This window comes from Pinus tabuliformis, chromosome 4_1 (genome assembly GCF_031772625.1).
Source record: "Pinus tabuliformis cultivar Carrire ecotype Pingquan chromosome 4_1, CPIR1, whole genome shotgun sequence".
NCBI classification, from domain to species: Eukaryota; Viridiplantae; Streptophyta; class Pinopsida; order Pinales; family Pinaceae; genus Pinus; species Pinus tabuliformis.
This window is the reverse complement of record NC_142303.1, coordinates 804,592,658-804,614,544: the sequence shown is the minus strand read 5'-3', so window position 1 is coordinate 804,614,544 and position 21,887 is coordinate 804,592,658. Positions and strand designations below refer to the sequence as shown.

Genomic DNA, 21,887 nt, shown 5'->3' with positions numbered 1-21,887 from the left:
CAGACGTGCAAAATGTACACACATGTTCTTCCCATGCTTCTTTTGGCATTTTTTGCCATCCTGTTTCACACCAAAGTTGATGTGAGTTGGTTCTTAATTGAGCAATAAGAACCTTTTCCCTCACAGAATGCTAGCTCCAATGAACTCTTTTTGTTGTAGATCACACATAGGGTTGAATTCTTCAATGTAATACTTCTTTGTACCCAACTCTTTTCCCTATACCCATTTATGAAACTTCTCCATAACAAAATTCTTTAGCTCATTGCTATTTGTGGGACAGGCATTGAGGTAGATATTCCATTTTTGCATCTATGTGTAGTTTTGTCTCATCCATTTTCTCTCTCTTTCACTCATGCCTTCATTGAAGATAACATTAGGCCCTTACCTACTCCCATCCGCTCAATTCTTTTTAGATATCTTATGAGTTGCACCATAGCAATTGCTTCAATGGGAGTTGCTCTTGTTTCACTCAACATTATCTCATAAGGTACTGAACTTTTTATTTTGAACTTGCTCATGGTCAAGTGTTTTTGGATTTTCTCAATTTGTTTTCATTTTCAAACGGGGGTACTGCTAACCCACAATTCACATCCATATAGCATCACTGGACAAACTAGGAGTCCAAAAAGCACTTTAATCATTTTTCAATCCCTCCTAAATTTCTCTTCTGTCTGCACTCCTCCCAATTAAGTTTGTTTTTGAAATCAACCTCGAGGTACTTGTACTCATTTACTTCTTCAGGAATGTTGCCTTCAAAGAAGAACTTATGTTGGCTCTACTTCCTTTTATTAGAGAAAAGTCAATACAAGATCATCAGCATATAAAAGAAGTTTTATCACAAACTCCTCCAACCGAACACCATCTCCACCTTGTAGATTTAGTCACTCTGCTAGTTTATCGATATATAAACCAAAAAGAGTAGGTGATAGAGGGCAACCTTGCTCGACTCCAATGTCACTTCTAAAGCTTTGTGAAATCCCTGCTGAGGTTCTAATTTTGACTTTCACCTCTTCATAAAGTCTATGGACAGCGACTTTATAATGCAAATGAATTTCAAATTTTTCTATTTTATGCCACAACTTATCTCTAGGGACTGTGCTATATGTCTTTTTGAAGTCAACAAAGCAGCATAATACTTCTTCTTTTTCCTCCTAAACCTTTTCAACAATGTGTCTGGATACCATAATCCAGTGTAGAATGCTTTGGCCTAAACCCACTTGTCCTCTTGCCCTCTTTTTTTTAACTTCGGCTTACTTACTCATTCTACCAAGCCGCCAATGCATGTGTAATTTGCCTTTTCATCCTGCAGTTTCATGGCTTATTATTTTAGTTGGATGAAAATTCAAATTCCGGAACAGTTTCTGAGAAAGTTCATTTATAAAGAAAGTATTCTTGTGTGAGTCATTATTCCTTCTGTGGGTGTACCATCCACAGCGATGGGATTATGGGTACTAATTAACTTTCATTGGTTTCTTGCAGGATTTTGCACCTGATCATTCAGTGAAGTTGGATAGAATTGGGGCTGATTTGCAGATAGTGCGAAGACATGGAAGCAACTTCCGTCGATTGACACTAATTGGTTCAGATGGTTCTCGACGTCATTTTCTATTACGCCCACTAACTCCTGGGGAAGAACCTTCACGAATGGTACAATTGTTTCGTGATTTAAACAGGTTGTTTGACAAACACAAGGAATCCAGACGCAGGCATCTTGCGTTTCACACTCCAATCATTATACCAGTTTGGCCACAGGTGTGTTTTGATTCCTCGTACTTAAAACGATAGTTAGACCCAACAGTTCTACTTTTTTCATACTTAATTTCCGGCATGCATGTCCTGGTATGGTTAACGATAGTTAGACCCAACAGTTTTACTTTTTTCATACTTAATTTCCGGCTATAATTTCCGGCATGCATGTCCTGGTATGGTTTTCTTTTCGTCTAGTATACTTATAAAGTTTTTCCAGATATATATGATTGTTAATGCATTAACACGGATTAATGCTTAAACGTATTGAAATTTTAGTTTTGTTTAGTAATGCATGTTGATTATATGTTTCTATTGCATTAAAAAATTAATATGGTAACGAACATAACTTTTTCAAATGCCTAAATGGATTAACTAGATCTAAATTGATCAACTAAATCTTTTGAAAAGCATGTCCAAATGGATTTGGCTCTATTAGGAATTTGAAATGTGGCATATCCTACCATAGGCAAGGCATAAGACATATAGCTTAGGGCTCGAGTAAGTCACTTAGAAGGTGTCTTAAATTGAGAAGTAATACTAAATGTGTGACCTGGGTCAAGAAAAAGGAAAATGAGACCTTATTAATGTGTTAGAATCAAGTGAATATGTCATGGTAATTTTCCGAGTTTTGATAATATGATGAAAAGTATAATAAATTAGCACAAACAAATTGTCAAAAAAGACAACTGGAAGGCCTTGGAGTGGTCATGTATGGTGGATGTGTAATGGGCACACTTTACACCCATTTCCAAAAGCAGTTGTCTATAAAGCAACTTTTTGAAAGCCTTTCTGGCGGGTTTTTCCGGTCGAAATCCGGCAGGAATTTATTGGAATCGCAAGTTTGATAGCTAGTTTCTGCACAATGAAAGCGTCCCAGGGGTTTTCCAGGGTGTTGAATCCAAATATGCAGTTAAAAAACTATTTTAACTGCAACAAATCAAGATTTAACCTCAATTTCTTCCGCCGGATTCCGTCACCGGAATCTCCAAAAAGTCGCATTATAGACAACTCCTTTCCAAAAATGGTATGTTGTGTTATTATTTATATTGTGTATAAGGGGTATTGCATATGAGGGGTGACACCATCACTTATTATGAGGGGTGACACCATCACTTATTTCAAAACTTTGGAAGATGATACTTTTAGGATGTCTTGGTTTTATTTGAAGTTAATGTTGCATTATTTGTCTCAAGAGTTAACCCCCAATTTCCAGTTCAGTATGGTAGAGATCTTGTAAGGTAATGTCCAACATTTTTATTGGGTCAAGTCCCAAATTTCCAGCTCAATATGGTAGAGATCTGGTAACGTAATGTCTAGCGTTATGACTCGGTCAAGTTGTTGAGAAATCTAGGACCTAACAATTAAGTGATTTCTCTTCTATTAGTAACTGCTTTGTGAGTGTTTTTTACTTCTTTAGATTATGATCTTCTTTTTATTTAGGTTATTATTGTTCTTTATCAAACAACTACCAATGCATAAACCATAAAGACACAAGAGACACAAAATATAGGCTACCAGTTAACGCCAAAACCTCTCCTTCTTGAGAGGAAAACCTGAACAAATTCTTCTTCTTATAGAGATTCCAATTGACGAATACGAAGACCAAGACCCTATACCTTTGTGCTACTCTGTTTAAATTTGCAACTAGGGCCAAACTCCATGTGGATCACCTTATTTATGGCTTTTGATATTTTTCCTAGATTCCTCTCATCGAAAGGTGTAGGATTGATCTAAAGATCATCTAATTCCGATAAGTATTTATGGAGATATGAATTTATTTTGATTATGGACAAATTGTCAAGGTCGGCCAGCAAACTTATGTGGGCGCGTAAGCCCAACAATCATGTCTATTCAACCTCAACGTTTGCATATAAATACAAGGAGCATTATCCTCATTTGGCAATTCAATTCACTCATCTTCTCTCTCTCTCTCCTACACATAAAAGGAGCCTCTCTCTCTCTCACACGTGTGGTTGAAAGGAAGACGTCCTAAGGCAAAGAAGATGCAGAAAGAAGGATGCTAGAGCAGCAGGTCATCTCTTTGACCAACGTTGACCTTCCAAGAAGTGCAGATTGGGTGTGGTCGCCTCTCCTAGGCAGGCCACAATTTTTGGCACAAAAATCGAGGTGATCTGACCTTTGGTTTGATCGGTATTGACTGCCCTACTTTAGGGGTGCAGTTGACTTCAAAAATCTGCAAATTGACTGAACTTTTGGTGCTGTTCAAGGGTTGTTTCTTCAGGTTGTTCGAGAACAAGTTGACCAGAAATTGACCAAGTATGTTAGAGGTCAATTTCAACTTGTTTGACCAAGTTTGACTTTGCTGATCTAGGGTTTGTTGTTGCTGATATAAAATTACAGAATTCAGATTTTGTACTATTTCTCTCTGTTGAATTATTGAAGATAAAAGAAGATTTGATCAAAGGGTTTCCCCAAATTGGGGTTTGTCCCTAGCTAGCTGCCACATCTTGTGTCTCTTGTCTTGGATTTGTTTTCGGTTGATCATTTAATGTTCTATCTGCACTTTACTTAATGTATATATGATTGCTAATTTGTGGTTAATAAAAGAAAAATAAGTAAATTGCACTAAGCATAAAACATACCATAATTTAACATGGTATCAAAGCTGAGGTGAAGACAAAGCCCAAGCAAGAGCAAGAGCAATCATCGAATAAAAGGTTGACAAGGCTATCTAAAACAAACCATGGGGTCCTCAACACACTTCCCTGCTGAAGACAAACTCCGTGAGAAGTCTGACTACCACCGATGGAAGATGTCTCTCGATCTAACATTGGAAAAACAGGAAGTGTTGGACCATGTGAGAGGCAAAATTGTTGAGCCTCCATCAAATGCATCCATTGCTGCTAGGAACAAATGGACCAAGGGAGAAGTCAAAGCAAGGAAAATCATCCGGGACTCTATCGACAACCGCTTGGTGGCCTACGTTTTCGACCTAAACACCTCCAAGGAAATCTACGATAGACTGGTGAGTTTATTTAAAGTTAATGATGCAAATCAAGTCTTATTTCTTAGAAATAAGCTAAAGGAAATTAAAAAGGGCAGAGATGAGTGTATGCAAGCATACTTCTTAAGGATCACCGAGATCAAGAATGATCTCCTATCTATTGGGGAAGTAATTCTTGATAGGGAAATGACACTCACAACTCTTGGAGGATTACCATTCGAATGGTATGTATTCAGGACTACTCTTCTCAACAATAACGTAATTCTTGGATTCGAGGAATTAATGGCCAGATGCATTCAAGAAGAAACAAGGATGGAAGAACAAGAAATGCCCATACTTAAGGGTCATCCCTAAGCTTTTTCTTCTCATACTAAAAGAAAAAACAATTCAGGGCTAAATTCAAAAGAAAGGTTGAACCAAAGGTTGGAAGAAAAGGACGCTGTTATAATTGCAATAAAATAGGTCACTATTCAAGGGAGTGCCCTGATAAAAGGGACTCTCACCGGGACGATGATCAAAATCCCTCTCAAGGCAATCAAAGGAATGGCAGGACAAAAGGAAGATGTAAAAGAAGCGCCGGAAATCAAGGAAGAGGACAATCATTCAAGAGGGCAAGAAATTCCAGGTATGAATCTAATACCGTGAACAATAAGCAAGATGAATATTATTTACCAGCAACTCTATCTATTACTGCTCCCCCGGACATGCTGGTAAATTGGCTTATTGATAGTAGTGCCTCAAGGCACTTCACTGGTTACAAAGAAGCTCTCTATGATCTAAAAGAGAAGGAAACCAACTTGGAAATCGTTCTTGGAGATAATACAAAATATCCCGTGAAAGGCATTGGAAATGTCACTCTTTAATTGAATCAGGGAATATAATTCATCTACAAGATGTGTTATATGTACCTGATCTCAAAAGAACCTGATGTCCATTTCAGCAATGGAAGACAAAGGCTACAAGGTGACATTCAACAATGGTAAGGTACTTGTATGGAAAAAGAATATCAAAGATGCTTTCACTCTTGGGTTTCGAGTTGATTCATTATATCAGGTCGGAGGAAGTTCGCTAGGTGTCATGTCTTGTGACACAACTCTTCAGTCCGAACTATGGCATTGAAGGTTTGCTCACCTTCATTATAAAGATCTACCTGATGTAAGAAAGATGGTGACAGGGATGCCCGAATTCCGAGTAGAGCAAGAAGTTCTATGCCCAGGATGTGCCGAAGGAAAGCTCAAAAGGGGACCATTCCCCTCAAGCCAAAGCAAGACCTCCGATATATTGCAGTTGGTTCACTCAGACATATCAGGTATGATGCCCGTGAACTCCTTGGGAGGATATTCATATTATCTCACTTTTATAGATGATAATTCTCGCAAGTCTTGGATATACTTCTTGAAAAAGAAGGATGAAGTGTTCTCGTGGTTTCGACACTTCAAAGCCTTGATTGAAAATCAAACCAAGAAGAAAATCAAGATCTTAAGAACTGATAATGGGATTGAATATGAATCTAATGAGTTTCATGACTTTTGTGAAGAGGCTAGCATTAAGAGGGAGACTACTACACCATATACTCCTGAGCAAAATGGTGTGGTGGAAAGGAAGAATTGCACAATTGTGGAAGTTGTTCGTGCTATGCTCCATGATCAAAAACTTCTGAAGTTTCTATGGGCCAAAGCTACAAACACCGCCGTATATGTATAAAATCGATGCCCTCATCAAGCATTGGGTTCCAAGACTCCCGAAAAAATGTTCATTGGTAAGAAACCTGACGTATCTCATTTTAGAATTTTTGGAAGCCTTGTATATTTTCATGTACCAAAGGAGAAAATAAATAAATTGGGTGCATCTGGAAAGAAAGAAATCTTCATGGGCTATAGCAAAAATACTAAGGGCTACAGAATTTATGTGGTTGGTCAAAGGGCAGTTGAAATTAGCCATGATGTCACCTTTGATGAAGATATGGCTCTTAGCAAAGTAGACAATATTCCTACTCAAAGAGGATCTAAAGAAGTTGACACCAGGGAACCAAAGGAAAAGGAAGCAGAGACGATGCCCGATGTGGAAGAACCTATGGATCTTATTGATCCCCCTCTGCCTGAGCCTTCCTCTTCTAGGAAGAGGCCTTCATGGCTTAGGGGGACACTTGATGATGTTGAAGGACACATTGCACCTCGAGGAACCTTCCGTGAAAGTAAGAAGCCGAACAGGTATCAAGGATACCTAACCATCATGAGCACGATCATCCAAAATGAGCCTTCATCATTCACTGATGTCGTCAAGCATCAAGTATGTAAGGATGCTATGACTGAGGAATATGAGTCCATCATGAAAAACAATGTTTGGGATGTGGTCCCCCAACCCCTGGACAAAGCTATTGTCACCTCAAAATGGCTTTACAAGATAAAGCATGCAGTTGATGGAAGTGCAGAAAAATATAAGGCTCGTTTTGTCGCTCCTGGCTTCTCTCAGAAGGAAGGTATAGACTATGACGAGATATTTGCACCTGTTGCCCGATACACCACCATCCACTCAATCATAGCCCTTGCTGCTTCTTCATAGTTCGAGAAAAGTGGGGTCAAGCTGTAAAAGACATTGCATTTGATGGATGGATAGTAGCAACGGTCTGACGGATTGCAGATGAAGTTCTCCCTAGTTGAGAGGGAGTGTTAAAATTGGTAACTAGGGCCAAACTTCATGTGGATCACCTTATTTATGGCTTCTGATATTTTTCCTAGATTCCTCTCATCGAGAGGTGTAGGATTGATCTAAAGATCATCCGATTCCGATAAGTATTTATGGAGATATGAATTTATTTTAATTATAAACAAATTGTCAAGGTCGGCCAGCAAACTTATGTAGGCTCAAAATTCCAACAGTCATGTCTATTCAATATGCTAAGCTCTCAAATATCCTGGAATGGCTTACTTCAAGAGTCTTTCCGATGACTACTTTCTCTGGAGTAATCTTGCCCAATGCCCTATGAGGAGTTCTATTGTGGACATAGACTACCATGTTGCATGCTTCTGCCCACAAGAATTTTGGCATATCTTGATCATACATCATGGCCCTAGCTGCTTCCACGATAGTCCTGTTCTTCCTTTCTACTACTCCATTCTGCTCCGGATTGTAAGGAGTTGCCCACTCTTTTCTGATGCCCTCCTTAACGCAAAAATCAGTGAAGTCCTTATCGACATACTCTCCACCATTATCTGAGTGCAAAACTTTTATTTTCTTCCCTGTCAGGTTCTCCACTAGAGCCTTGAACTCTTTGAATTGACAAAAAACCTCGTCCTTGGTTTTCAAAAAATAAATCCAAGTTTTCCTTGTCCTAGTACACTCTTGGCCCTATTTTTACTTCTAGGAAATGCCGCTTTGGCATACTTGCCCAGAGCACATCCTCTGCATACATCATCTCGTTTTGCACTAAGATTTGGAACTCCTATTATAGTTTTCCTGAGAATTCTCAAAGCCCCATGGTGCAAATGTCCCATTCTTCTGTGTCATAGTTCGTTCAAATCATTGTCTCCATTACTTCCTATCAGTGTCATTGGTGATTATAGTTGTAATTTGTACAATCTGTTACTTCAAATTCCAATCTGCACTTTCTTTTTCCATCTCGGGTGCTTGACGTATACTTCCTCCTTGATGAAGAAAACATCAGAGCGCTTGCCTTGTAGTTGCAATACAGAAAGTAAGTTCATCCCCAGTCCTAGTACATGCAGCACATTGGTAGCACAGAACCGCTCTCCCGTTTCTGTTTGAAAAACTATGGTACCCTTCTCTTTGGAGTACACTTTGCCTTATTCCCCATGGTGATCTGAAAATTCATCCTTTCCTCCTGATAATATGAGAAACATTCCCAGATTCTTGTCATATGCCAGGAGGCTCCACTATCTATATACCATACCTCTGATGATGCAGAGATTTTCACACAAGCAACTTCTTCTTCCAATTTGGAAGCCAACATAGAGAAATCAAAATCATTGTCTCTTGTGCAATTTTCTGAAAATCTGCATGAGTCTCCTGACGTAGATGCCTCTGCATCACCATATCGATCCATAATTGATTTTGCATCCCGGTCTCTGATTAGTTGCTCTGATAGCATGTGAAAATTCTATCACTGCAACAACTAGTTTATTTTACCTACTTATTTTCCAATAAGTTATTTACGAAAACCCTTCAGTGAATATTAAAATAAATTCTATCGCAGATATCACACCATAATACAAAAACAAATACATGCACAAGAATCAAACACATCAACACAGATATTTTAGACAATTGTCCCCGGAAAAACCCAATGCAGAAAAACCGGTGTAACAGAGGAGAATTTTATTATTAAACAGCGTTTCTGAGCACACTAGATGCCAAACTGGCTCACCCAACTGAGATAAATTCTCTGGCACCTCTCCTAGGCTCAGCATCAGACTAGCTAGCCTCTGCGCAACTCCCAGACAATCTGCATCAGCACTCTACCTCTCTGCGTCAACACTGGGCCTCTCTGCGTCACCCACGGAACCCCTCCAGTGATTGCGCAGTCCTGCTGCCTTTGCGTCTTCCTGAGTGGCTCTACTTCTGCCTTTTTGATATCTGTGTTGATCCTCTAGCACTATCCTTGCCTCTCTATGCCACACTTGCTACATCTTGCTGCAATCTAGACCTCTAGTTCGAATTTCTCAGCAAACCCTACTCCAGAAATCGAACTGACTAGTCTCCCTCAGTGTGTCTCCCACTTACCCTCAAGCCTTCTCTTATACTTTTCTTGTTGATGAATCAATGATTGATCTTTGTCTCTTTGAAGTTTCTCATCCTTATCTTTATTAATACACATTAATATTTTTATTTTCCTAAGTTTAGACTTAGGACCTCATTAAAAATAATAATTATTTTAATAACTTTTCATCTGGATAGAATTTTCCAAAACTTTTTCTTGGTCTTGGAGATTTCATGCTCTTTAGTCTCTCCACCAATTTTCATGGCTAGAGCACATCCGATGCTACCCCAAATCAACAGAGTCTATCTTGTAACTTCAGCTAGCATGTATCCTAGTATGGAGAACTTATTCTGAGCTTCTCTGCTAACTTTGGAAACCTTACTTCAAAACACTTAATATCAGACACACATGTGAGGATAAATAACCAAAAATCAGTGCCAAAACAACTCGTATTCTCCTCCTCCATCCCACGCTGGTTGAGAGGCTTCTACTCTTGTTTTTTGCACTTTCTGTTATACTTCAAAGGTATGAATGAAAATCTCTGTGTAGAATGAAATTCGAGTTTGATATAAATAATAATTTGCCATCATAATGAGCCGACATGTCCTTTGGAGAGTTTACAGTATTTCTTTTTGAAGCCGACTTGAGGTAAGTGTTGTGCCTGATCTTTGGAGGGCTACTTGACATTTCCATTGACTCATATACAAATATCATATGCCCAAGAAGGGTCTTTCATACATGAGAATGACTTTTATAATTAGATGACACAACCTAAAGGCTCACAATGGGAGTCATCACTAAAATAAACTTTCTTGCTCAAGAAATCCATGAGACAAGCATTACCATAGTAATTTTATTTTTCTTATTTTCATCAATTACACATGTCATTATGAGGGGACTGAATCTAGTTACACTTTTCAACACAAATTACATTAAAAAAATAATTATTATAATATTTATAATTCTAACTCTAATTAATTATAATTAATAATTAAAATATAAATTAAGTGTTTATAAAACCTTGTTACTAAAAATACTATTAATTAAGATATCATTAACTTCACTTGAAAATGATGTTGTTCTAGCGTCAAGAGGTTTTGTTCAATTCAATAGAATAGATACAGATTTTATAATGTAATATCACATATAAAAAATAAAATAAAAATATATTATAAAATTTATAATTCTAATTTTAATTAATAATTAAACCAATTAATTTATAAAACTTTATACATACCATTAATCAAAATCATAATTTATTATAATATTTATAATTCTCATTATACCGGTTAACCATAATCATAATGTCCACCTATTACACAGAAATACCATTGATCATTATATCCACCCCAAGATACCATAAATCATTATATCCACATTCATGTTGTGGATTCGTTTTTTTGAAAGGCTCCATGTTTCAAATGTGGGATTGATTTTTACTTTTATATTAAAAGCCAAAAGAGCTTCTCAGCGACGATGAGTGCCCACGACTTTAAACGATAGCCTTTTTCTCACCATGTTGCCCTTCATTCGTTGAGGCTGATCAAATCATTATTCCCCTTGCCTTTCCTCAATTAATTCACCTTTGTAACTATTGGGCGTTGCCAAAACGCTCCCGAATGATGTAGGTCGAAGTATACAGATATTTACACTCAGATTATAGCCACTGAACTTTTGAGTATTTTTGCAATCGGCATAAATCCCGACTGCCCGAAGGCCATATGCGTGAAATTAGGGCACACAGGCTCTGAAAAGGGGCTTATCTTCTTGCCCTACGAGGGGTGTAGGCCGTTAAATGCGAGCATCTTTGCTAATCGTGCTACGATTCAAGCTTCCAGTTAAACAAATTGAATCATTTTCAGGCATTAAGCCATGAAATGAATGTGTTTATCTCCTTTGGGCTTGTGTGTATTCAACAGAATAATAAAAAAATTCCTTTCAAACCATGATTTTATGCTCGACAGAAGCGTAAGGCAGTCTGTGAAGTCTCTGTTGTACATTTCGGTGCACATTGGCAAGGGGCCGCTTTTCAGGTTCGCAATGCCTGCTTGGGGTTTTAGCGCCTCAAGCACGGCATCCTGCCTTGGGAGAATGCCAAGTGACAAAACAGTGGGAGAGCGAGACGACTCATTCAACACGCTCTTCAGTGTAACAGAAGCAGGAAAGCATGTCCATCGTGCCGTATTTCTCATTTTAGACTATTTCACAGGTTTGGAAGAAGCGGATGTCAAGATCATTTGACATCATTATTCAGTGGCAGCAAAATTTTTGATAATAAGGAATTGTATTCTGTGGACAGCAAGACAATACACCATAGGTCCATAACCAAAGCATTTGATTTTTTAATGTATATTATTAAAATGTAATTTCAAAAGATAAGTGATACATGTATGGAACAATTTCACAATAATAATATGAATACACCATAATCAAAAGGCTTGATTTTCAGTGCCTACTATTAAGATGTAATTTCAAAAGATAAGTGATACATGCATGCATTAGCTTTATGGCAATAGTATTTATTGTATGAAAAATAATAATTTTTAGTTTAACAGAAGATCTTCAGCGAAAATCACAAGATAAATCATTTGTCGACGAGTTTCGAACCAACCAGTGTGGTTTATCGTCAGGACAAGTTGAAGAAACAGAAACGGCTTTCGATTTAGTGGTTGGAGTCTCTGCTCAGACTATTTAACATGCTAAGCTGGATCTGTTTCTTCAACAAAGCGTGGACAAATGATTTATCTTTTGATTTTCGCCGAAGATTTCTCTTAAACTTGATATGGATCACAGAAGCCTCAATTCAACAATAACCTTTAGTTTTTTCAAATATATAATAAGTGGAAAGAAAAAAAACATAAAAACAATAATAACAAGTTGAGTGTAGAGTATATTATAAAATATTTCTTTAAAATAATTTTCATTTCAAATTTGAGAAAAAAAAAATTATTTTAACTTTCATTTCAATAAGAAGTAATTTTATGCTTTGAAACAGCTTGATCGTTAATGACAACTTCAATTTTTTGAATGCGGATTGAAACTTATTTAATTGAGATCCTATATCTTGTGTAAAATTATTTGGAAGTATTTGGTAAAATTATTTGGAAGTCTTTGGTAAAAGTAAAAATCTGTTGTTTTAGAACCTACTCATTTATAAATTTAGATGGCCTAATTTCCTTAAATCACACTTTTGGATTTATTATTTTACTCTGAATCGTTTAAACTGTTTCATTTTCAGGTTTGCATGGTCGAAGATGATTTGATGTATAGTACTTTTGGGGAAGTATACGAAAATAGTTGTGCTAGACGTGGCAGTGAATCTGATCTTCCGATCATTTATTTCAAAGAGTGTTTGAATCCAGTTATTATTGGTCAGTTCCCACCTGAATCTGTTGCAAACTTGAGCCTGCAAATTTACAATGAGATAAATTTAAGATTTGGCGATTTCAGAATATTTAATAAGTACATGCAGAAAATTCTTCCAAACTTTAGTCATCTGGCAGCATTCAGAAAACAATTTGCAGTTCAGTTAGCCTTGTCAGGCTTCATATCGTATATGTTACAAATTGGGGGGCGAACTCCGGACAAAACCTTATTTGCTAAAAACACGGGAAAAATATTCCAAAATAACTTCAACTCTGGTAAGTTTATTCACTGGATAGGAAATTTAAATAATAGGGATTCAAGAGTACTTCTGAGTTTCTCTTACCTTCTTCTTTTGGACAGTGACTTGAATTCTGCTTGTTTTGTAGTTTACGATGCGAATGGAATGATAGAATTTAATGAGGCTGTCCCATTTAGGCTTACACCTAATTTGCAATATTTCTTGACACCTTCTGGTGTTGAAGGTCATTTTGTTTCTGCCATGTGCGCAGCTGCACAGTCCGTTGTTGCACCGAAGGTGAATGGACAAATATTTACAGCTTTCTTATCTGAAATTGTCAATATATTAAATAGAGTTGTGCTTTAAGTGTGAATTATTGTTTGAAAATTGACGATCACTTTGCTATACGTTGAGATAATTTATTTGAAATTGTTTGTCCTTTGCAAGCAGAGGCAGCATGTTCAGTATCATCTAGAAATGTTCTTCAGGGATGAGCTTTTGTCCTGGTCCTCGAGAAGACCAGTTGGGATGTCATCACCACCAGCTGCAGCAGAGGATATAAGTCCTGTAGAATTGAAGCAAAAAGTGACGACAAACGTTGAGCAGGTCATAGGCCGTATCAAAGGCATTGCTCCACAATGCTTCCCAGAAGAGGTGCTCAAAAAAAAAATGCAAACCTAACAGACTTGCTATTATATTTTTTTGTCTTACTGGTATTTTAAATTCGTGCAAATTTTCTTATTTTTATTACTATATAATTTCAGGACGAAGATGATACTGAACCACCACAATCTGTACAGCGGGGTGTCACACATCTGGTGAAGGCCGCCGTGCAACCTAAAAACCTTTGTATGATGGATCCTACATGGCATCCATGGTTCTAATTGTTCTTTTATAATATCTGTATGATGTCCCTATATAATTTAGTTTTTGGAAAATTTTAAAGATGGAAGTTTAAAAATCTTGGAAAATTTCAGTAGTATGTATGATGTAAATTGTAATTTTTTGTTTTTTTTTTGGCAATATTAGAATTTATGAAGATTTAAGATATTTTATATAAAATTTTGGTTATTTTTATGGGAATATAATTTTAATTTATAAAAATTTAGCAAATCATTTTTTCTAAAATGTGAAAATTAGTCAATTTAATATATATATATATAAATATAAAATTAACTGATTTGTGAATATTACCCCTAAAAATTTCCTTGTTTAATTCCACTCACTCCAATCAAGTGATTGGTTTTCATTAAATCCATTCCCTTGTAACTTTACAAAATAGATTCTATGGCTATGTAGTTTTTCCCATTCATTCTATGGGAGACCGTTATTCTACTGTTATGTAAAATTGTAAATTTTCCATTCCGTTTTCTTGATGTATAACTAGAGTTTAATATTTAATAAGCTTGTCAAGTTGACTTGGCTGGCATACACGTCCATGATTGAGGTAATCTCAAGTCAACCGTCATAAACTCAGTAGAGCAATTCAGGGAGAGAAAAACACATTTACATTCTGCATATGCTTTACGCCTCATCATTGTCTTTTGGAAAGATCTCTCAAAAGTTAGCACGGTTGTAACCATTTGGGGATTACAAAAATACACATCCAAAATATCTAAATATTAATGAGAAAACAGTCCCATAGTCCAGATAACTTTGGGCTGGACATTGAAAGGAAGGGAGGAACGAACTTATTCTAAAATATGTTTGCATTGTGGGTTTGCCAAACTCCTCGTGCAATAACCAATGTCAATGCCTTGAGGCTTCAGCTCAGGTTTGGTTTACCATGATTTGAGGCACTTGACAATTGAATGCCCTCAGCAGGCACTTGGCAATTGAATTTCCTAACCAGCATTGTCTTATTCTTGTCAGAGAATCCACTTCCTTTCAGACTTAGAATAGTATAAACGCAAGATAAGCAAGTAGCTTATAGTTTCATAGCTCTTTATACAATGGGAATCTACTTGGTATCTTTTCTTTTCTAGTCAACAAAACTACTTAAGTAAAGCTTTTATTTAATGGCTAGCAACATGAAGATAGGGGATTTAATTTTCTAGTGTCTTCTACCACCATTCTTCTTCTTTTTTTCTTTAAGGCCATATAACCTAGCCTATGAGTATAAATTCTTAGGGAAAGACTTGTAGCCCAAATCAGCTTGTCTTTCAGTGTCCTTAATTCTAAAATAAATTAATTTTAGCATGGCAATAATGCCTCTCAAAGTTCACCTCCCTTCCATTTATGTCCATAATAGCAACTTTGTTCCATTCTTGTTGCCGAATTGGAGTTATCTCCAATGAGATAGTCTTCCCTAAGAAGAAGTTACCTTTCACATGGAGATTAAGATCAAAATTTTGGGAATCTGTACCCTTTACCACTACCTACGCAAGGCTCTACTAGCATATTTTTTCCTAATTTCCAGGTTTCTACACAAGTCAATCTCTATCCAAGGGAACTCAAACACAATAGCGTTCTAGATAATCGACATGTGAACACTTTTAGTGGGATTTCTAATCTTGTCCTCAATTGAATTAGGCTCAATATATTTTTAGTTGACAACTTGAGATCAACCTCCAAACACACTTGGCTACTCAAACACTTCCAAATAGGTCTATCCCCTTGAGGACTCACCCACCCAAATCTTTTGGCTTGGCAATTTCCAGCCACTAGACCAAAGGGAGGCCCACTTTCTATATTTGCCTAGACCATAGAAACCTATAACCATGCCTCTTGATAATTTCTACCACCTTTTTGAGAATAGAGGCTAGAGGTAAGCTAATAAACTACAATAGTGTCAAGCATAAATTTGACTAGGGCGAGTATTCCCATAGACAACCATCTATACATCACACATTTATTCACTACTCAAGGTTAGTGATAGTGATACCCTATCATTTATGCCATACTTTGTAGGTTTGAGAAGGACTCCCAAATACTCAAGTCTTACTTGAAGGTTAAGGGAACAATTGTAGAAAGTCTCTCATGTTGTCTTCATTTACCTCGTAGAAGGAAGTAGAGGATTTATTCAAATTAACCTTCATTCCAACAACATCACAATTCAAATCTTGTATCTCTTGTAACTTTACAACATCCCTTCTTGACACATTATATAATAAATTAACATCAAATAGAAGAAGATGAGATAGAAAAAGGGATCTTACTAAATTTATACCTTTGAAGTGCCTAAACCTTCTTGCCTCCAATAAAGCTTGGCATATTCTCTAAACTGGTGGCTTTAAACAAAGCTAGAAAATCCTCAATTTTCTAAAGAAGAAATCCAGGGATTTTGTCCTTTTGGAAGCTATGAATATATTTGACATTATTCTTTAGAGAATTCCTCTAACGATTTCACATTATCCTCCTCTTCCACAAAGCTTGCGAAGAAGGCCACTCTCTAAACCTCTACTATGGAAACCCTTTCATCCTCCTTGTAAATCTTTTCAAAATAAGCTATGACTAACTAAGCAATGTCTTCAAAACGATAAGTTAAAGTCCCGCCATTTCTCTTGATATTCCATATAGTGTTTACATTAGGTGTCTCTCTCTTTATATTCAATATAGTATCTCTATCTTTTGTGACAATCAATTATAATCATAAAATCATTTATTCAATTGTTTTAGAATAAATTGAGGCTTAACTATATTAAAATTATCTATTTGCAACATTTATGAGCTTAGAAATTAGTAACCTATGGTTAGAAAGTGTTTTAAATATATGGGAAAATCAAGAGTGTCATTTCAAGTGAATTTTCAGCCTTAAATTAGGGTTGATATCTAGTGTTTCAAGTGTTGTTGTGTGCTATTGTACCACTAAAAAATGTTTTAATTAATTCTCTTGTTTACTCTTGTTATTAGCTTTATTTTCACTTTATTATCATTGTTTTCGGGGTTAATTTTGTTGCTTTTTAAAGTTAGTTTATTGTTGCACTTTATGATTTTTCATGCTAGTTTACCTTAGCAAAGTGTAATGTTTTGATTGTGTATTGGGGATCTGATTTGAGTCTTTATTGGTTTACCTAAGCCTCTAGAAGAGCTAGAGGACCCTTTGGACTCAAATATGGAATTTACGTTCCAAATCACCAAAAGAAAACTTAATTGTTTAATCCTTTAGAATAGTGGTGATAAAAGTAGAACCTAAGGGGCTATTAACTTGGTTTGAATGGGTCGTTATATCCCTAAGATCTACTAGTTAATCCTCCCTTGTCCTGGATATTCATCTATCACTAAAAAGAGTAGTCATTGAGGTGACAATGGTGATACTCCTATTGTTGCACATTGTCTTAGTCACCTAGTGAGGCTTTGCACTAAGGTGTTAAATATTGTTGTAATAGAGACTTCGAGATGACAAACATGAGGTGAAGCAACATATATATTGTTGCGCTTACAATATCAAATTGAATTATTGTGGTGGGTCTATTCTCATCACTATATTTTAGGGGAATAAACTTACTATTATGGCTCAAACCCTTAATAGATACAAGAAGAGCAAGCCTTGAACCCTACACCACTTTTATACACAACTCATTCATCAACCTCAGAAATAATGCCATGTTTTCATTAACCTATGTGCACATTATCATCCTTTGTGCCTTAGGATTTAAATACTCAATTCACTAGTAATGAATTAACTTATTAACCAAATTTCATTTTGAACTTAATACATAGGCTCTAAGACCTGATCATCTAGGATAAAAGGAAGATGGATTAAGCTGTTTTTTTATTAGTAATTTTCATCAAACACAATGTTGCGCAAATGAATTTTGAACTCTAGCATATTATCATAAATATGAATGATATGTGAATGAATTCATACAAAGTGATTTACAACATCCACAAAAGTAAGATATTAGTGATTAAAATTATCACTATTGTGAGCTTCATTCTCTAGGCTTGTACAAACTCTCCACAAATTGAAGTGGGGTGCCAAAAACAATCATTTGTTGATTATAATAATTAATGACTCATTTGCTATCCCTATGTAACAAAAAATGGAACTGATCTAAAATGGATCTGAACTATTAAATGGTTATAATACTTAGTGCTATAAATCCAATTTGACAGTTTATGAAATTTAGGCAAATTATGCAAAAGAATGCACATGTAAAATTGAAATAAGACAAAATGACAATGAAAAATTGGATCAATTACAAATTAAAAAAGAGAGAATAGATAAAGGAATGGGAAAGGAAAGCTCAACTTGTTGGCCTTCCCATTACCTCAATTTTGTATGTTTCCTCTTTGTAATTTCACTATGAAAGGGTCTTTTGGTTAAGGAGGTGATGATACACATAGATTGTTAGAATAAAAGCACTAAGCTAACATTTCAAGCCAATTTTCCCATTTGGGTTTCCAAGGTAAACTTTGAGGTTTTATGTGAATTTCCATGAGTTGAAGCAGAGTTGCTATGTAGTTTAATGGTTTCCTAGTGTTATTTATCAAGGAGGATTCTTAACTAGCTACTTCTTGAGGTTGTGTTCCATAGTTATAGTCTCCATGAGCAAGAGAACTAACCCGAAAACTCTTTATTCTCCTTTTTTCATGAATTTTGGAGATAGGAGATCAATAGTCCCCTTTCTATAGCTATTACACTAGTGTCAAAAGTTTCTAATTTGGTTTCCTTATGGTCGTTGGGTGAATTTCTCTCTCCTATAGCTTGCAAATCTTCCCAAAGTCTACAATTTCACAGTTTCTAGCTTGTTCAATCCCCTTTTAAGCCAATTAAATTTTTGGTCGATATAATTTCTCCTTAATTGATTTCATAATAGCATGTGTTGAATTAATTCATCCCTAGGTTTATTTCTCAATGGTTTAGTCAATTTCATCCTTGCCTGAGTCAACTTCACCTTGGTTTCTGTCGATTTAATCCCTCCCTGGCTACTTTATCTTCTACTCAGGTTGTTTCTCTCACCCACATGCCTTATGTGATTGTACAATGGGTGTGTAATAGGCTAGTTCTATATTGCACATTTTGGAAATCTAGTTGGCTCCAAATTTTATTTTATTTTTGGGTCATAACATGAAATCAAACTACAAAATGGCAATTGACTCGATTAAAAGAAGTCAAATTATATCCAATAAGAAATTATTTTCTTTCCAAACGAGTTGGTCAGAGATTAAACATAGCTATAGGAGGATTGATTTGTCATGTTGAATGTCATAGTGAGACAAATTGACATTTCACCATAGTTTTCTAAAGAGTGAATCCATGCTAATAACTAGTAATGGCTATACACTCTACACATAGTTTGATTCTCTTTATCTTGTAATTGCTTGACCTAAGGATTACATTTCGAGGTTTATAGGAGAAGTATGCACCATCGAAGAATATAACAAAATGGTTGTAGTGTTTTTTAACTGCACGCTTGAATGAAGGTTACATCAAAGACATAAGTCTTGAAACCAATAACAGGAGCATAGTATTTGAATGAACGACAATATTGTTACTAGTTAGAGTGTTATAATTACATATTTCTGGCTATTGGTTGTGTTAGTAATTGGATTCAAAACAAAGAGGCTTGCTTGCAATTATTGGGATTTAGTTAGGCATGCGAAAGAGAGTTCGGGTTGAGTTTCTTCCTAGAAAAAAATGCTAGTGCTTCATCTTAGATCACTCCTTCAAGATCATGAATCAGGATTAACAAGTTTTCTAAAGTAAGTTTTTCCATCACCATATCTTTCACTAATATGCCTACCAAGTAAAAGAAGTTTCAAAGCCTATAATGCATTCAACCTCAGCATTAGATCCATTGACTAGTGAAGGAATCAATCTTCCAAGAAATCACTAGAACAAACCTATTTATCTCAAAGCATTTATGTCATTGAAGAGATAAGACATGCCATCCATTATAAGTAGCCAACAAGGTATCCCATCACATAAATTGAGCACTCAACAACATATAGAGTTAGATGCCTAATTATCATTTGATTGCTAGATAGTTGTTGTGTGTAGGTTACACTAGACAACAATGGGCCATTGGTTGACATATTACATTCCTTACAACCATCACAATAATAGAACCACAAAGTTTAATTCTATAGAGGATCCATGTTGGTGTATCAAGTGAGTTGTAAGTCCCTCATTAACAAATCATGAACTATACCTTGGCTCCTAGGGTTCAATTCAATCCCTAATAAACATGTTTCAAATAAATCAACCTTAGGGTAAGTGAGGTCCATGCAAATAGAAATTGAATACTATTAATGTCATTTTGTTTCATTTATTTTTGTAGCACTTATATGTAGAATGGACGGCAAGAAACTATGCATTATGTCAAATATAAGGATAATTTATCAAAGTAATGTTTTCTCTTATGTATTGAAAATGAATGATATAAATAATATTAATACTTTGTTTTCCCCTTCCCATTTTCATAGTCTTTGTCTCCTTGGACTGATTCATCTATATCCCATCCTTCAACAGAACAACAATTTGTAGATGATTTCCATTAACATTGATAACAATTTTATTATCAAAGCATTGTACATTCCATATATTCAACTCATTTATAGATATGCATGGATTATACAAAACCACATGCTTTTAAAATATTCACCAGTGATAAGTATTCCGCAGATTGAAGATACAGTTTTTGTTGAGAAATCTAGGGCGTCATAAGTTAGGAGATTTCTCTTCTTGATAATTGCTTGTGATATACTTTTACTTCTTGGATTATGATCTTCTACTCTTTATGTTATTATTGTGTTCTTTTCATCAAGACAATTACCAAATAAACAATATAAGACAAGAGACACAGTATGTAGGCTTGTCAGCCGGGCCAAAACCTCTCACTCTTTGAGAGGCAAACCCAATCAGAAATTCTTCTTATAGATCTTCAATTAACAAATACCAAGACCATGACAAAGACCCTAGACTCTAGTGTCCTCCCAAGAATAAGTCACTAACCTCTTCCTAAATGATGATTTTCATCTTCTTGTTCTAGGCTTCCTTTCTCTGCTTGTTCTCGACTTCTTCCCTTCTTGATCTCAGTCTCTTTGATTCTCGATCTCTTCTTGTATGCTTTCCACCCTACCAAGAAAACCCTAGATTACCTTTGCTTCCTTTATAGTCTCTACAAGAGAGAGAATTCTTCCTCCTTGACTTGACTTCTAGCAAGGATCTATACCCAAACAATAATCACCTCAAAGTTTTAGCAACTCCTTCGCCTTCTTTTGGATACCTTCAGTTTTGCTACCTTCGCACGTAGGAGGAAAAACTAATCCAAGAACAATGCATGACTATCTTCGATATTCTTACTCTTTGTTGCGGTGATATGGAGGCTTCTTCTAGTGTATACTTCACACTTCTTTCTCAAGTTGCTTCACCGAATTCACTGTCTCCAAATGAGTTCGAGTATGGGTATATATACAAGTTTTTTCATGACCTCTACGCTGACATGATCTCTTGGAGGGAAGCCAACTTCATCTTCTAGATACATCTCTTTGTTGTAGGCTGACATGATGAGGGCTAGTGACAATATCTTGGAGGATGAATTTACATAGACAAGTATGACTCTTTACAATGTCTAACATGGCTTCATTACATGAAAATGACTCTTTTATTCTTTTATGACCAGATGACAAAATTCCTAAATGCTCTCAATGGGAGCCTTGACTCAAAAATAAAATATATTGCTCATGAAACCCATGACGCAAGCATTACAATAATTTTATTTTTCTTCTTTACATCTTTTTACATAAAATCACAATTACATTTCATTATGAAGATCGAACCTAGTTACACTTTTCAACAGTGTCACCTACTATTTCACGTCCCTTGATCCCATGGGAATTGTATCACAATAAGTACCACATACCATTTTTGGGGAAAAAAATGGGTTGTGACCTCCCAATCAAAC

At 36.0% G+C, this 21,887-nt stretch overlaps 1 protein-coding gene across 1 annotated transcript in view; it reads left to right on the top strand.

Annotated features, from left to right (window-relative positions):
* The window catches only part of LOC149178661 (uncharacterized), a 197,433-nt gene extending 183,397 nt beyond the window's left edge, over positions 1 to 14,036 (top strand). Inside the window, exons 23-27 of the mRNA XM_089422190.1 lie at positions 1,480 to 1,752; positions 12,670 to 13,072; positions 13,184 to 13,332; positions 13,486 to 13,689; positions 13,800 to 14,036. Of these exons, the coding sequence (XP_089278316.1) occupies positions 1,480 to 1,752; positions 12,670 to 13,072; positions 13,184 to 13,332; positions 13,486 to 13,689; positions 13,800 to 13,919 (1,149 nt within the window). The 3' untranslated portion in view covers positions 13,920 to 14,036. The remainder of the gene's footprint in view (positions 1 to 1,479; positions 1,753 to 12,669; positions 13,073 to 13,183; positions 13,333 to 13,485; positions 13,690 to 13,799) is intronic.
* The last annotated feature ends 7,851 nt before the right edge of the window (positions 14,037 to 21,887 follow it).